Source organism: Daucus carota, chromosome 4, assembly GCF_001625215.2.
Source record: "Daucus carota subsp. sativus chromosome 4, DH1 v3.0, whole genome shotgun sequence".
Lineage (NCBI taxonomy): Eukaryota > Viridiplantae > Streptophyta > Magnoliopsida > Apiales > Apiaceae > Daucus > Daucus carota.
In genome coordinates this window covers 24,005,515-24,023,309 of record NC_030384.2, presented here as the reverse complement: position 1 = coordinate 24,023,309, position 17,795 = coordinate 24,005,515, and the positions used below count along the sequence as shown (strand labels likewise).

The following is a 17,795-nucleotide window of genomic DNA, read 5'->3' as shown; positions in this document are numbered from 1 at the left end:
AAATGCACAAAGCACATAGGATTCCTTCAAATGAAGAAATAAGCATTTTAAATAATGTAAGGTTTCATGGCAATAGCAGCTAAAGCAACTCTGGTAGTTTGGTCAGTCTACCCGTGAGGACTGAAAAGGTCCCAATCGATATTTTGCTATAAGTGCAAAGATGCCGAATACATTGATGTGGATGGAAAGCGATACAAATTTTCTTATAAAACCTAAATTATTAAGAGCACAAATGTTCATAGATCAAGGTAGAGTTGAAACCTTTTCCTGCAGTTTCAAAGGATGGCTTCAAATCCAGGGTTGCTCACTGACTGGCCATGGAAGAAACTTGGTGGCTTTAAGGTGCTCCTCAAATGCTTATCAAAATTCTAGAGTTCTATTTATACTTTCACAAAAACAAAATAATCTTGAATTTGGTGAATCTTGATTCATGTTTCTATGTGTTTACGTGTGTAGGTGCTGAGTTTCTTTATTTTTTCTTAATTTCTTGTATTTTTAACTGTGCAATATATATGTAACTGTTGTGAAGTACGGGATTTTGGCGCCATTGGTTGCACATAGCTTGTACTCTTTCGCTACTCAAGAGAAAGCTGAAAGAGATGTTACCAACTTCCTTGTTCTCCCCTTTCTCTTGTCAAGAATGATCCATGCTCAGTTGTGGACTTTACTCTCTCGACGCAAAACAGCCATCGCGAGGAACAGGATAACTGATAAGGAAATTCAGTTTGATCAATTTGTGAGGGAAATGAATTGGTAAGTACATAAAATTTCTTGTATTTTAAAACCTGCACTTGAGTGACATGTTTGTCATGGATATAAATTCGGACAGGGATGACCAGATAGTGATGAACGGACTTGTGTTATATGCCGGGGGCTGGATCCTTCCTGGGGCTTCGAAACTGAGCATTTACAGAAGTGATGGTATCATAATTACCATTTTACTTCATGCCGGGCCTGTTGAGTTCGTATACTACTGGCTCCACAGAGCACTGCACCACCACTATCTCTACTCTCGTTACCATTCTCACCACCATTCCTCCATTGTTACCCAGCCCATCTCATGTAACAACTTTCGTAACTTGATTAGCATTTTTCATCATTATCTGAATACAAAACTTGTACTTAAGAATATATCTTGTGCATGGCAGCTGTTATTCATCCCTTTGCAGAGCACCTAGTCTATTTTCTGCTGTTTGGAGCACCTGTAACTGCCACAGTACTGAATGGAACAGCTTCGGTAGTGTCCATCTTCGGATACATCACGTTTATTGATCTCATGAACTACATGGGCCACTGCAACTTTGAGTTCATACCGCCTCGCATCTTCTCCATATTTCCTCCATTCAAATACATATTCTATACTCCCTCGTAAGTTCAGACACACACAAACACATTTTAGAACAAAAATGAAAACAAATAATTTTATCTCAGTTAATAATCATTGCTTCAATTTAATGTGTAAAAACAGGTATCATTCCCTCCATCATACTCAATTCCAGACAAATTATGCATTATTCATGCCACTTTATGACTACATTTACGGAACCATGGATGAAGGCAGCGACGCGTTGTTTGAAGCTTCAGCTAGACGCAAAGAAGTAACACCTGATGTAGTTCATCCTACAATATTGTGAAGACTAGCTATATGGTATGCTTCTCTACCCAAACATCAATCATGGTTGCTTCAAACTTTGTAAAAGTCCATGAATTAATACTTGTGTGTTATTCCTCAGAATTCAGATGGATCATATCTTGAAGGATGTTTTTGATGGTTTAGTGTTTCCGTCAGTGAATAATGTGTTTCCAGTTGGTTTCGGATTGTTGGACCATTTGGTTTCCAGCCTTCTACCTCACTCCAGTATCAATTCGCTAGCTGCGTTTAGACTCTTAATTATGAACTTTATTCTGATGTAATGCAACAACATATAATTTCTTGTTTATCTATCGCTTTGAGTTTATTTAATATATCCGTCGTAAATTATAATACAAAAACGATATCGTTTTCATGACTGGATCTTTTTAATTATTTTTTAATTAAAAGAAAATATTTAAATAAGTGTATTTATGACTGATTCGTTTCCCATCATAAAAACTTAGGACTGAATCCAAATTCCCGTCGTAAGTTGAGCGAGAAGATCAGGCATAAGTGATCTGTCGTAAATGGTATGTTTGTTGTATTGCTGAGTGTAAAGAGTGAAGTGAAACTTACTGAGTGCAATGCCTAGCAATGGACTAAATCCGTCCAACTTGTTTAAACTAACAAATGTCCTTAATTCAGTTTAACTTCTAATTTTCTAATAGTGCATAAAATTTGACATTAAATAAGTTGTTACCCACTCTGGTTCACCTTATTTCTGGAAAAAAAAAACCCTTAATGTATACTTTCCCCCCAAACAAGTGAATGATTTATACAAATACAAAATATAAAACAATTATCACTTACATAAAATGTGAATTTTTTTCTTGAAAACCTTATTTTATCATTATGCCGTTCCATCTTACTAATGCTCTAGCTACATTTTAAAACGTCTTGCACGATATCTTCTTGATTATATTCATAATTTCATATAAGTTTTCGTTGAACCATTTATGTTTGGTGCTTAATCTATTATGGGATTATCAGTTACTGTTCAAGCCTGGAAAATACGTCCTAACACTTACACGAGAACTCCTTGGGGATCTAGTTGAAATTTTTTATCTATTCACTTTGACAAGTCTCAAAAATGATACTAGAAACTCGACTGTCTATCTCATGATTCTGACCCTAATAAATAATAGACATATAAATAATAATAAGTTTTAATTCGTGTCCTTACCAAATTATCTAATTCTTGAGAAATTATCTAATTCTTGAGGCATTGTCTACTCACGTAGTCTCAAAACATGATTTTGACAACTTCTAAAATATTATATTATCACTATCCAAAACAAGTTTAAATGATGAAATATTAGGGTAAGTCAAAAAAATCTTTAGTAAGATTGGGTTTTATGAGTTTAAAATAATATTTCTAATATAACTGGTTTCTTGTTTGTCATCAAAATATGAAATTATTAATTTGACAGTTTTTTTTATTACAAAGAGATTTGTTTCTACGTACATTATTATTTTTTTTTTGAAAAGTTCTACGTACATTATTAACAACTGATTTATAGAAAAATGAAATAAATAAAAATTAAAAATATTCTCTTTCACATATGGTTTCACATGAACACTCAACTCATGCTTTATTCCCATACTTTTATTTTAATTTAAGTAACAAATAGTCAATCGGATGCATCCAATGTTAATAAGAGGATCCTGGGAGTCTAATTTCTTTGGCTAAATTTACAACCAAGTGTTCTAATGAATAAAACCAAGATCGAGAAAAAATTGTTTAGAACAAGTGTAATGATTTAATAATGGGTTGGGTCATCAATTCAAGTTCGGTCTTTGTAACTATAGATTGAGCACAGATCTTGAAAAACATGAAACACTAATCATGACATTTATAATGGGTCCTAATAGAAATTTATGAATCTCAAAAATAATAATTTGTGATGAAAACTATAGCATTATGTGATTAAATTCAAATAATTTACACACCTCAATGTCGCAATACACACACGCGCGTATATAAGCATCCAAAAGTTTTTAAACCTTCCTTGAATTTAACTTAGAATTTTATTGCATTGCACAAAATTTGACAATAGTTTGTTACCCACTCTGGTTCACCTTATTTTCGAAAAAAGAAAACCTTAATGCGTACTTTTTATTCCAAACAAGGTGATTCATTAATTTATACAAATAGAAAATATAAAACAGTTATTAAATATGTAAAATGTAAATTTTTTCGTGAAATCCTTATTTTCATAGAACAAACATTGCCAAATGATCTATCCCCCGCTAATTTATTCAGGATAGAGTACGTGAAGAAAAGTAGATAAAATGGCTTTAAAATCGTACATTATGAATTTAAAAGCGTCATGTACGATATCTTTCATGACTATATTCATACTTTTTCATATCAATTTTATTTGAAAAAAAATACTTACTTACACTACTCACTTCCATACCTAGAATGAACACCATTTATGTTTTGGTTGGAAACACCTCAGCTATAAATGCACATGTATGTTTTTGCAGTTTGACCATATTTGGAACACAACCGTGAATCATCTTACACCAATACTTAAATCAAATTAATTTATTTGATCATATGTCTTAAACATAAATATTAATTAAGAGAACTTCCACTATCTTAAATAACTAGGTCCATTGCCTCTACTGCCTGTGAATCATCTTACACCAACACTTAAATCAAATTAAATTATTTGATCATATGTTTGAAACATAAATATCGATTTGTTATCTGTTGTAGTCGTCTATAAAAAATTCGATCCAAAAATAATCCGATTCGATATATATAGGATATGGATTTAATACGATCCGATCCGGAAAAAATCCGATCCGACTTATATATATATTTACAATACTTGATTTACATATTATCTATATAAATAAATAAATAAAATTAAAGATAGAGAGCACTTGGACTTGGGTAATTAGGCTTATCAGACATTTGGTTTTGGAGCTTTAAGTTGTATTAGTAAAACCTATTATAATTATAAGTTTCTATGTTTTATCGGAGGATTTGTAATATTTTTAAGTTAATGTAGTGTTTTCAAATTCTAAGCTTTTCGAATTTATAATATTTGAACTGATGTGTTTTTGTATTTTAAAATGTTGCATTTTGATTTTATAAATTGCTATATGAGTGATTCCAACAAAAATTTTCTATAGATGAAGACTTATTTATTTATTTAAATATGTACTGAGCGGAGCTCCAATCTGAAAATCCGTGATCCTACGGATCAGGATATGGATCATGTTCTGAAAAATCCGGTAAAAACCTGATCTGAATTCGAATCCGGTAAAATTAAACGGATCAGGATATGGATCATGTCTGATCCGGTCTTGATCCGATCTATTGACAATCCTATGTGCACGAACTTGGAGGTGAAAAAAATGACTGATGGAAGCTGGTTGGACAACATTGGAAGTAAATTCACGAGACCCAAATCTACTCCAATAAAGTATATATTGTAGTTCAACTAATTGAATGGCTCTGATTATTTATTCTAGAAGATGGCAATTATGATTACTCCTTGAATGTTGAGAATGATGAGGATGAGGATGAGTACAAGGGCTTTATCCTCAAAGAGATTTATAATTCTTGTTGTTGTTGAATAATAATCGTTATTCAATTGCAAGTATAAGTATTATATTCACAGTTCGGTCGCTTGTTTACAAGAAACTAAAAACAAGAACAATCTTGCTGCTTGGGTCATGTGATTTTACTAGTTCAAAAGTGTTTTTTTTTTAAAACTTATTAAGCTATTGAAACTTATCCAAGTTGAACTTTTATGGGTTGTTGAGTTTATTTTTTACAAAATTATGAACAAGAACAAATTTATTAGTTATTTGTTGTGTTTTGATATCTGAAATCTTTGTTATCATTTCATTTTTATTTAATATTCAGACAAAAATATATATTGATATTATTAGATATGTTTTTGATTTTCTTTCTTTGACTCGGCTGTAGTACCTAGGCACACCATGGGCACACCATTGTGTGAAAAATAATCATCACAAAAAGAATTTTAAAAGTTGTTATGGTATATACAAGTTCCCACATTTATGCAAAATTAAAATATACCCAAATGTAATGAATAATGAATGATGCTGCTATACACAATTGTAACCACGCACACTAGTTCCCAGGAGTATCAAAAACCCTGTATTGGAAATTGAAAAGAGTACCAAGAAGTATCGAACATTGATATATTGTTTTAGCTGCAAAAAGGAGCCCTAGTCATTTATTAGGAAACACATATCACCATACAAAATTATCATTAGAATATAAAGCATATTTACATAAGCCTGGGTGACTTCCATTGCTCCCCTGGGACAATGGACTATTTTAGCATTTGAAAAATAGGGTGATATATTAATAATGTCCTTAATAATCACAAACACAATCTTAGTAAGCATAGTATTGGATCAGGTTAACAAGCTATGCAAGCTATGAAACAAGACAGTGGGTTATCATGGAGGAAGATAGCATAAAAACTCCAAATTGCTGAAGCTTTAACAATACCCTTATGCTCTCTCACTAGTACTGATCCAAGCCAACATTAAGCTTCGTATCCTGCACTGAGAAGTCACCTAAAATACACTTTAAATCTGAACTTAATTTAAGAGGTTAGTCCACTTTGTTCACTTTGGTTCACCTTTCCCAAACTTTCCATGAAATCAATAGCCCATGTCACAGTAAGATCCTCATTCTACCTTCTCATGAAATTTTGTCGAGCCTTGTCTGGAAACATTTTGATTGTTTAGTGGCCAAGTTTTGTTAACATGTAAAAAAAGATCTGGTATACGTCTGCCCCCTTCTGAGAATACATTGCAAGCCTAGCTAATAGAGCATGACCAGTGTACTCCAGTGTGTTATGACACACATGTGTTATGACAAATAGGACAATACAATATAACAAAATTAAACAGGACAATATTGACCGCACAAAAATGAATTATCCGGAGACCCCTGAAGTAAAAACGACCTAAGGGGAAGCCGTCACCATTGTTGGTAGAATTGATATAAAGCCTCTTCCCCTGTTGATGTGGTGCAGGCATACCAGAGCCATAGCAATGTAGCATCAGTTGGTTTTAATCCTACGTGGGAGGGGAGAGTATAGCCGAACATTTAAATTTTTCTATTTAAAAAGATTATAAATAAATTTTGAGTGCTCCTAAGTACAGTGACCTTTTTGACATATGGAACATATAATCGATCCATTGTAGTCACTATGTTATAATGCCTATTATTAGGAAATGGTAATTGAATAATAAATTGACCTGTTCTTGGAGTGAAAGAAATGACACAATTTTTAGAGGTCTAACACCTTATTGAGTTAAAAAAAATTGATTTTACTTATTCATCCCACTTTTCATAATGTTCGCCATTAAATTAAATATTAAAGTGTAGAAACTAAGTGATGCTTATTGGCATTTTGAGTATTTAGGTCCTTCATAGAGGTTACAAGAACTCTCATTTTAACAAGGATAGTTGTGTACCACACAGCCAGGTCAAGCCATAAGTCCGATAAAAAGGTATGAAAATTTTAAATAGGGAGAGGAAGGATAGCTTATTTGGGATAGAGTTATGTAATGGGTGTAAGGCCACATGACTTCTGTAGTGTGTTTACTATTTAGTTATCACTTTAAATGTTCATGTGTAAATTTTATGTGGTGAATGATTAACAAATATTTTACTATACATATTATATAGGTCATATCCTCATATTATACATATTCCAAGTACCCATATTCCAAGTACATATGGGGTATAAAACAATTAATGCCTCGGCCTCCACCTCCTGGGTTATCTTTATATAATCGATGAACATTAGGAACCTGAATGCCTTGCCAACAATCTTTACTAGATTTACCACATTAATTATTCTTCCAGAAAAACTTTAACAGATTCAATGTCTTTCATCTTCATCAATTCAAATTTTCTCTTTGATGTGAGGAATATAATAGTTTTGAGTCTACTACGGCCATCATATTCAGCCAAGAGCTTCTCCCATACTTGTTTAGGTATTCCTTAAATTCATGGCGGAGCTTTGAGTCTACTATGGCTTTGTCTTTCTCGAGTTCTTCCGCTTCATTTGTGTCCTTTGAGCAATTAATAGATTACTTCTTATAGGGGTCGATCATATTGGGAAACTACTTTTAACTGTTAGCCTTTGTCATTAAATGTTGGAATAGAAGATGAAGTGTGGGGGTAGTATACACTTGTACAGCACCCTTCCAATGTTGAGCACTCACATATTTAAGAAATTTTGTATCATAGAGGATGTAATTATCTAGTAGTTCATTTTTGTTAGGAAGATTTTCTTGTAAGCTTATATACAACATAGTCATAAAAGCAATTATGTATGTAATGTTCTCTTAATTAACATTAAATAAACTATATTTTATGCCAACAGTGGTACTATGGCTTACATCCAACATGATACAAATAAATATGTGAGTGCCCAACTTTGTGAGGGTGGTTTACAAATGTGTACTTCATGCCACACTTCATCTTTTATAGCAACATTTAATGACAATGACCATCGCTCACAATAATTTCTCAAGATGATCCACCCCCGTTAAGAAGTAATCTAATAATTGCTCAAACGAGAGCAAACGAAGAGGAAAAACACGAGAAAAACAAAGCGATAATAGATTCAAAGCTCTTTTGTTGAAATTATGGAATGCCTAAACAAGTATGGGAGAAGCTTCTCGGTGTATATGATGGCAGTTGTAGACTCAGAGATATCAGATTCCTCACATCAAAGAGAAAATTTGAAATGATGAAGATGGAAGACACGGGATCCTTTAAAGATTGTTTTGGCACGTTATTAAATATTGTAAATTAAGTAAGGTTTTTTGGCAAGGCATCACCATCCTAATGTTCATCATATTATATAAAGTTAACCTCGAAAGTTGAGGGAGTTTATTAATTGTTTTCCATCATGTGTATAATTATATGAGGGTAGCCTATATAAGATGTAGGATAAAATATTTGTTAATTATTGATGAGACAAAATTTACACACACACAGTAAAATTGATAGGTAAATATATAACACACTAAGTGACGAAGGTCATCTTTCCTTACACCGATAACATTTTAAAATTTTCATATATTTTATTGACTTATAACTTGACGTGGCTGTGCGGCACACCATGGACCTTGATAAAATGATTCGATGCTTGAGGAGTGTTCTTTTAACTTCTATGTAGGGCCTAAATGTTTAAAATGGAACGAAGCATCTCCTAGTTTCCATACTTTAATATTTAATTTAACTGCGAATATTATGAAAAGTGGAATAAGTAAGTCAAATAAGATATTTTATGCGTTGAGTGTATTAGATAATATTAAATTTACTATGAAAAGATGAAGATCAGAGTTTGTTATGTGATCAACATTTGAGAGTTTATCATCACAAAAGGTTTCTCAGAGTTTTTCATAGCTGGTTTTCAAGAGGTCATTGATTCTAATCAAGAAGATATATTTTACAAAGATATGTAGGTTCGAGGCCTTTAATAATTAGTAGCTTTCAATTATAGAATAAGTACTGTAGTGCTTAAATCATGTTTATCATATTTGTAATTGATAGGCTAGATGTGTAATATGTAAGCAAAGATTAGGTTCACACTATATATGTTGTTTAACTTTGTTATCATTCGTGTAACCTACGAGCTCTTAAGGATATCTGTCCATCGTTTGAGAGAGTAGTTTTTATTGATTGTATACAGTTTTTGATAGTCAATAAAAAACTGTTTTTGAAGCAATTTTGTTTCAATATTTTCATTTGATTGTCACTACAATATTAAACCCATACTCGAGTCGAATAAGGCCTAACATATTATCTATATACGGTGTTAGACCTTTAAAAAGACTTCATTTCTTTTAGTAGAAGTAAAAAAGATTTTTTTTATTTAAATTACCCTTTCCAAATAAAAGGCATATACACCGGTGTTAGGTCCAAAGTATCCTAGAAGGGGGTTGAATACGATACTCACTACAATTTAAAATTCTTTTGAATCTTGTGGATAAATAAATTGCAGTCTTGTAATGGGTTTCGTGTTCCAGATATATATTGGGTCGATTGCTGAGGATATGAAAATATTAAACTAACACACAATATTTTCCAAGGTATATCTGTATATTGATAAATACCTCGAAGGGCGCTATAAATCCAAACCCGAAGGTTGGCTACAATGACTATTGATACAAACACTACAACCCCTAGTTTCTAAAAATATATTTCTTTTGGTGTGCTAAGCTAAGGGGTGGTGTGGAGAGAGTTTGTACAATATGTGTCAAGAGTGTGTGTTACAATTGTTAGAACACACATGTGGTATTTATAGGCTTTTCATTAACTAACCCTGGTTAAAAGAATTGAATTGGCGACTGGATGAAGTTGCGCTTGAAGTTGCCAAAGTAATCTTGCGCCACCGGTATGTGAATTTGCGCCAGAAACAATTCAACTAAGCCAAACTTGCGCCGGGGGAGTAAACTTGTGCCAAGAGTGATCATCTAGGGTCACTTGTACTTAGAAAATTATTCTAAGTAAAGTGTAGTTGCGCCAGTGGAGCAACAGGTCACACTGTTCTCTCTCCTTAGTCTTGAACATGCGCTTCTCCTTAGTCTTGAACATGCGCTTGAACATGAGTTTGCGCCAAAGGGGGTGAGTTTGCGCTAATGTGTTCGTGTGATATCTGTTATAACTCATGGGTTAACAAGTTGCGCTGCATTTATATCCATGTGCTTTAGAGTGTCAACTTGCGCTTACATCCTACACCACTGTACGTAGTATCTGCCTTAGGAAAAATCCAACAGCTGCAAGTGGTGCTTAAAACTATTTCCTGTGCTTCACCCTTCTCTCTCTTCAACTTGCGCTCAAAGGAGCCTTGTGTACTACTGATGATTTCATGCCTTAGTCTATTTCATATAACATGTAACCTGCGCCACAACAAGGTCTTCATGTTATCTCTCGGTGCTAACTGGTGCATTCTTGTATTCATAGTGAAACCCTAGGACACATGACATCACATGCACATACAAACCCTAGGTTTCCATCATCTTCATGACCTTCTCCTTTGAAGTAACTCTAAGCAACCAGATTTGGCTTGTCCCTCGTAACATAGCCAAAAACATCCAGATGGAATCTAAATACCCGACAAGTACTAAGTACTAAATTGTCATTAAGTCAGGTATTAGAATCCGCACAATTTGCTTTCAAACTGATTGAGATTATCTTGCTGTGCAATCACTCAATCTGGATCCTTTTAAGAGCTTCTGAATCTTCCTCAAGTTTCACTTCAAATTGAAACCCAAAGAAATAACATCCTTTCACAAAAGCTCTCCCAGTCTTCACTTCACCATTAGGAACATTTAAGAACTAGAACCGGGAATGATATTGACTCCAAACCCTTTGTCTAAGCAGATACGTTCTTGATATGTCTTGTTCATCTTCAATGTGGTGTTGAGTTTGACTAGTAAATCCACCAAATGCTCCCCCTAAGCTGTTGCTGGGATCTCCTTAATAATCCTTATCCTTGAAAAGAGATTCTGCTTGGATCTGAATCATTATTAAACCAATACTATCACCTTTAACAGCTTGGAGCAAAGTGTCGTTCAATGTCCCATCCAGACTTACGATCGCCTTCTGTTGATCAATCATAATCACTCTGTAGACTGTAGACTCTATTGAGTAGCCGAGGAAAATATTCTTTGATCTTCAAATGCAAGACTTGAAAAGAGGCCTTTTCCTCCAAACACATACCAAAAGATAGTGTTTGCTTCTGATTGGCCACTAACAAGAATGGTGCCCTTCTGGATTTATCAACGATCAGGGTTCATCTTGATCAACCTTTATTTGTGACGTCTTGTCCTTCGAACACATACGAACAACACGAGAGAATCTAGAGTAGTCAATGATCATCGCAAAAGATATATGGCTTTGTTTGCAGACATGACATTAGCTGATCCGTAGAAATCCATACGTATCATCTGAAGCGGCTCATTAATGTTGATCATATCTTTTCTTCTGTGCGATGCTCCTTCGACTTCCCTATTGACATACCTCATAAGTTTCATCCATATTGAATTCCAGATGAGGTAGTCCTCTCACCAATTCTCTTCTTACGAATAGAAGGAGCTCCTTGTTTTGACATACAAGTGTGAGAGCTTCAAATGCCATAGCTAACACTTCCCTGATAAAGCTTTACTATCAAAAAAGCTCACTCCATCTTCAGTTAAAGTTACATATTAGCTACGAGCAAATTCACATCCTTTCTGATTTGAGATAAAACACTATTCCATGAACAGACATAATGTCCTTTCTCAGAGAACAGTCTGATACTCAAAATTAGTGTGTTTTGACTCTTCCAAGAAGGATATGCTTCCATGATGACATTCCATAAAACAGGCATGTCCCGTAAGAGAATCTTCATTGTCATCTTCCAAATATTATTGACGGAACTGCTCACTCGATCACATTTGCTACTCAGCAAACAGAGTGCACCAAAAATCATGTGGAACATCTATAACCTGCAATCACAAATGGAAAGATTTCTATGGTCCCCAATCATAACTAGGTCCGGATGGATTAAAGATTTTTCTTTAACAGTGGTAACAACAGAAGCAACCTTAACATGCTAATTCTTATCTAGACATTGCCCTAATATAATTCTCAAGCATGCTTTTCTAAAATCAATGCAAGTACAAAGACATGCATTCATGAAAATAAGTAGACATGATGTTGAATACACATGGAAAACAATCAAAGATAAGACAAAAGCAAGACATACATTTATGCAATTTAGAAGATTCAGTACTCTCTACTTAAACCAATTAACACAAGTGAAATAGGTAACAAGTAGAATTACACTATCTCTATTTCCTAAGTCAGTTTTAGATCTAACATGAAGTTCTAAAAGTTCTACTGACACAAGGTAGACATTCCATCATAGAACAAAACAAAATCCTTAACAAACAATTCAGATTAAATAAGCAAATCTAATTGTACTTGGGAATCTGAAAGTAAGTGTTTTTACAAAGTTATACATGCTAGGATCATAATTCCTAAAACTAAGAGTCGTGTTCCAAAGGAAAGCTTCTAATCTCACCATTGCAAATAATCAAATCCTAAATATTCATACACATGCTAAGAGTCTCCTAAAGACACATGCACAAGATTATCATCAAACCTAGTTACTAGAGAAGTGATCTAGCATACTAGTTCAACATTACCTATTGTGATGCTACCATGCTTGTGCTTGTGTATTAAACATTTCTACTTAGAGATTTATAACATGCTTTGAATATAAAGAAATAAGTATTGCATAGTTAGAAAGAATTTGTACCTGAGAAGTGCGAGGTGAGTCATCTTCAGAGAAAGCTAGGATAGCCAGATAACCATAATCATCCTTTTCATTAGCAATTGATCCATCTCACACCTTTCCTTATGTAGCATAAGAACTTGTTATGATGCTCAAAGCATCCACTTAGATTCTAGACAAACCTTATCATCCTTGTTTGTTGAGGATTCAATATGTATAGCAACCCTTCTTTGCTGAAGATACTAATCAATATTGTGTGTACTGACCAACTCAGTTTTCAAACAACCTGTCGAACTGAACCCCGAAGAGTCTCCACTTGAAACCAATGGATTCCATCTGAATCTGACATGACTAAACCTCTCACACAGTGTTATGCTAATCCTTGAAGTTCTGTCCTCACATTCTTCAGAAGTGTTAACTTTCATCGAATTGAGCTTCCTCAAATTCAGCAGTTACAAACTCATCTATTCAATCCTAAGGTTCTGACATAAATGCACGAAATTGATTTGGTGCGGTAGTAACTCGATAATTATATCCTTAAACCTCCACAGTTCTCTGTCTTTGGTTTAGTTGATTCTGGATGGATTTAGCATTGATACAATTCACTGAGTAATTGTATATCCCTGAATCACTGAGTTAGATTGAAATCCCTTGAAGATTCTTCTGCAAAAACTTCTCTTTTCATACTACTAGTGGTGCCATTCAAAGTTGACATTCCGAGCCCTGGAAAGATGCTTCATTGCAGATGTAGCAAATTCCCATCCTCATCTGGTGATCTAATAATCAAGTCGGAGTAATTTCTCAGATCAAGGCCTCAAGTACCTTCCTCAAAATTCACTGTCAATAGTGTCCAATCAGTCTTTAATATCTTCTTCGAATCACAATCAGTCTTCAATAGAATCCGTTGAGTAATCAATTGGATTGGGTAATCAATGTACTTCCATTACCGGTTCTGAGAATCTGATATTTGAAAGCCCGGTGTTTGTCTTGTAATCTGTCAGCCTGATCTGTCTCAACTAAATGTCAATCTGATTTGTCTTGGAGTGCAAATAATTGAATAGGTTACCGGACACTTGATTATTTAAACTAAGTTTAGGTTATAAAGAAAATAAATTTTAAAATGAAATTAAAAGATGAAAGAAAATAAAGTATAAAATAAACTTAGTTAAATCTAGAGAATAAATTTAATTATATTTAAAAAATAAGTTCAAATAAATTCATAATAAACTGAATAAGTTTAGAATAAATTCATTTCAAATTCATTTAGTAAATATATTAAAATTTATTAGATAAATTTAATTTTTGAAAATACTCAAGTGTCTCGTCTCCAATTAAATCATAGCTTCCAAAACAAACTGAATTGAACCCTTGAACTTGAACTTATATCCTTAATGAGTTAAATCCTCTTAAATTTATATTTTATATTTTAACTTAAATTTAAATCATAAACTACAAAAATTTAAGTAATTGTTGTGAAATAAAATAATATAAGAGACTAGAAGAGAGAAATGTAGAGAATATGGATCTTATTATTCTCATATCTCAAACAATTTACACGCACCTCTTAATATAGGATCATTGACATAGGTTAGTGAAAAGCCAAAGGTTGGCAAGTTCAAAGGGTAAGAGTTAAAGAGTTAAGAATACAAGAAGTCATCCATATAATTGTTCATAACACTCCCCCTTGGATGACTTGTATCAACATCATGCCTCGTTAAAACCTTACTAGGAAAAACCCAGTGGGAAAAACCCTAGTGAAGGAAAAAGAGTACGTGAGTTGTACAAGACAAAAATAAATCATTTATGTCTCCCCCTCATCACGATATGACAATTTCTTGAAGTCAATGGTAAGAAGTGTCTTTGTCAACAAATCTATAATGTATTCTTCCTTCCACGGCCTGATGCTGCCTCATTAAAATTTGCCTGCAACAATTTATATCATAACAAAAAAAATCTCCAACATTTATTATATAAATATTCATTTTCGGATCTCTCATTACCGTAATTCAAATAAGCACTTTGCTCGTGCAAAATTAACTCAAAATCCTTGTGAAATAGGTTGGTGGAGATCGAATAAAATAATATCTATGTAACTTCATAATTCACACATATTCAGATAAGACATATTTATAATTATGTCAAGACATATATAATTGATAAATACGTTTTACTTTACTTAAATACGATACTTCAGGACCGAGAATTTCTTTCTAATTGTTCACAAAAGTTAGTGTACCATCATGTACTTATAATCCTTCTGGGATTCATATATAACAATATCATTCATCCAGGAGTAATTGTTCTTTCAATATATACACTTATAGGAACACTTTATCACATAATATAACATAAAGTATTTTGATTATGAGATGCAACTCAATTCAATGTTAACTAGAAACACATTCTAGTTTCCATCTGCTCAGACTTTATGAGTTGTCACCTATAGTCTGATATATAATGATAACATTTACTTTGTGAAATAATTTTATATCAGACTACTGGTAAAAAAAGTCCCCTTTTAATTTGAGGAGAGTCATGTTCTCGAGAATTTGTTATACTGCTTCTGGCAGTTAAGATCCTTCTGGGAAAATCACTGTCAAGTTGGTCATATATAGAACTTAGATTAAATCATACACATATTCTGAGATTATTTAGCAATCAAATAATCATATCCACCCCAAGATACATTTCTCTTCATAACCAATACAAGGTCATTATACGATAATCTGAGTTTTACATTTATAAATTCTGAAACTTCATTTTGTTTCACACAAATAATCATTCATATCCCAGTGACTTGACACCTTTAGGTGTGTGAACTGCAGTTTCAATAATTTCTCTATTTAAGAGATAATAATTCATAGGGCGCACTACTTTCACAACTTCAGTTGTGGAAGGACTACCGGTCCAAATAAATTTTTTTATAATTGCCTCAATTATGTCCTTTATTCTTTGGTCAAATTTGTCAATATTTTCTAACGGGTTCTGCTTCATGATCGTCATTATTACTCATAACCTCAAGTTCTATAAATAACATCGACGTCGATCCGATTTGTGGTTCCATTTTATTATGGACATATCAAGATGTCAATATTTTCACTACTTTTAAATTTCTCTGATTTATCACGTCTATAATCTTTTCCGGAGATCTTTCAAAAGTTATTGACTTTTTAATCTAGTCATAATCCTGGACACTTTTACTTGTTCTCTAACTTGCCATGTCTATAATCTCTTTTGGAGATATTTCATGAGTTATTGATTTCTCAATCCAGCCATCATCAATCGTTGCTCCTTTTCAAATATTTATTATCATTTTTTTTTATAAGATATGGAACCCACTTGCCTATCACACTTCAGGCGTTCTTTTTTGGACATAGTAGTATCTTGAGGTTGTCCTTCTGTAATATTAATATCAATGGAGCATATGTAGCCGGTGTTTGTGACATAGTCACTAATTCTAGTCATCAAATATATGAATGAATCATCTTATGAACTTCTGGTTCATATTTGTCATTTTGAGGATCAAGATGAGGCAATGATGATTCATTCTTAAAATATTCACCAGCTATTTATTTTCTCCCCTTGATTTCACGATAACAAACTCGTTAAATCAAGTCATAAATAAATGCACTCATATGTAACATATATTCATTTGTGGAATCGATCTTACTATCGTGGTGGAGATATTATGATGACCAAATAATTTGTTTATAACGGGAGAAATTATGAAAATTTTTATATGATGCGAATCAATAGATAAATGATACAAAATACTCAACAATTTTCATAGATAAGATAATACTCATTTTGAGATTCACGAGCATTATATAAGCACATACTCTAAATAATCAATCTCGCATACTTAATGTGGCGAGGTTATAATAACTTGATATATGATCATATTTTTCATTAAATATCTCATTATACTATAGTGAGAGATTTTTATCTCATGTCATGTCTTCATTAATTCATTTTCAAAGATGATAAATCACAATTATTACTTTACTAGTGATTAATTATGCCTTACAAGTAAATAACATATGTATCACTGAGAAGAATATGCAGGTTCTTCAACAAAAGTTCATATATAAATTTCAATTACTAATCGCATCTTCATTAACGGATGGCTTAATTGGTCATGCCGATTATAAAGTTATGAGTAAACTTCTAGTTTACTTCAAAATCAATATTAGTAATTTTATATAAAATATACTTCAATTGTTTTGGAGAGTATAGTTACATCAATAATATACATACTCTTCTAGAGTAAAATATTTATGATAAAATATACATGCTCTTCAGGAGGTTTATACATGCTCTTCAGGTGCATTATACATGCTCTTCTCGAGCCTTATACATGCTCTTCGGGAGCCTTATATTTAGAAGAATATATAATGAGACATTTTATATAATACTCCCCCTTTGAATGACTCATATTAGAATTTTGTATTGATATCGGACATCTTTATCTCATTCAGGGGAAATTCTTTTTTAATACACAAGGTAAGAATACGATCAAAAACTGTTTGTAATATCAGACCATTGCTACAGACATGGTCTTTGATTTTCTAATATTGTCTTATTTATCTAAGGAATGGAAGGGTGTCATTTGTCGCAATACATAATCTTTATATCCATAATTCAATTTTAATAAACTACAACTAGTCACAATATCAGTTCATGATTTTAACAACCCAATTTCATAACATTGTATGTTCGGGATACTGTTATATATATTTATTCAATGATATTGTTCATTATATAGATCCATCCTTCAGGGATATTATATCATTTCGGATAAACTCATAATTTGAATATTATGCTAATATATCATTCTTCTGGAATGTGATCAAGTG

The 17,795-nt window shown here is 32.9% G+C and overlaps 1 protein-coding gene across 1 annotated transcript; it reads left to right on the top strand.

The window, feature by feature from the left end:
• The first annotated feature begins 191 nt into the window (after nt 1-191).
• On the top strand, nt 192-1,965 carry LOC108217956 (very-long-chain aldehyde decarbonylase CER1). Its single transcript, XM_017390869.2, has 6 exons — nt 192-342; nt 530-753; nt 830-1,062; nt 1,149-1,368; nt 1,469-1,648; nt 1,734-1,965. Exons 1-5 carry the CDS (start codon nt 283-285, stop codon nt 1,632-1,634), a joined length of 903 nt encoding a protein of 300 aa, XP_017246358.1. The 5' UTR covers nt 192-282; the 3' UTR covers nt 1,635-1,648; nt 1,734-1,965.
• The last annotated feature ends 15,830 nt before the right edge of the window (nt 1,966-17,795 follow it).

What these genes read in the sequence shown, in the direction of transcription:
- LOC108217956 (XM_017390869.2), top strand. Translation starts at nt 283, where the DNA reads ATGGCTTCAAATCCAGGGTTGCTCACTGACTGGCCATGGAAGAAACTT. An exon ending in AGAAACTTGGTGGCTTTAAG is followed by an intron (nt 343 to 529) that starts GTGCTCCTCAAA and finishes ACTGTTGTGAAG; the next exon opens with TACGGGATTTTGGCGCCATT. An exon ending in TACATATTCTATACTCCCTC is followed by an intron (nt 1,369 to 1,468) that starts GTAAGTTCAGAC and finishes GTGTAAAAACAG; the next exon opens with GTATCATTCCCTCCATCATA.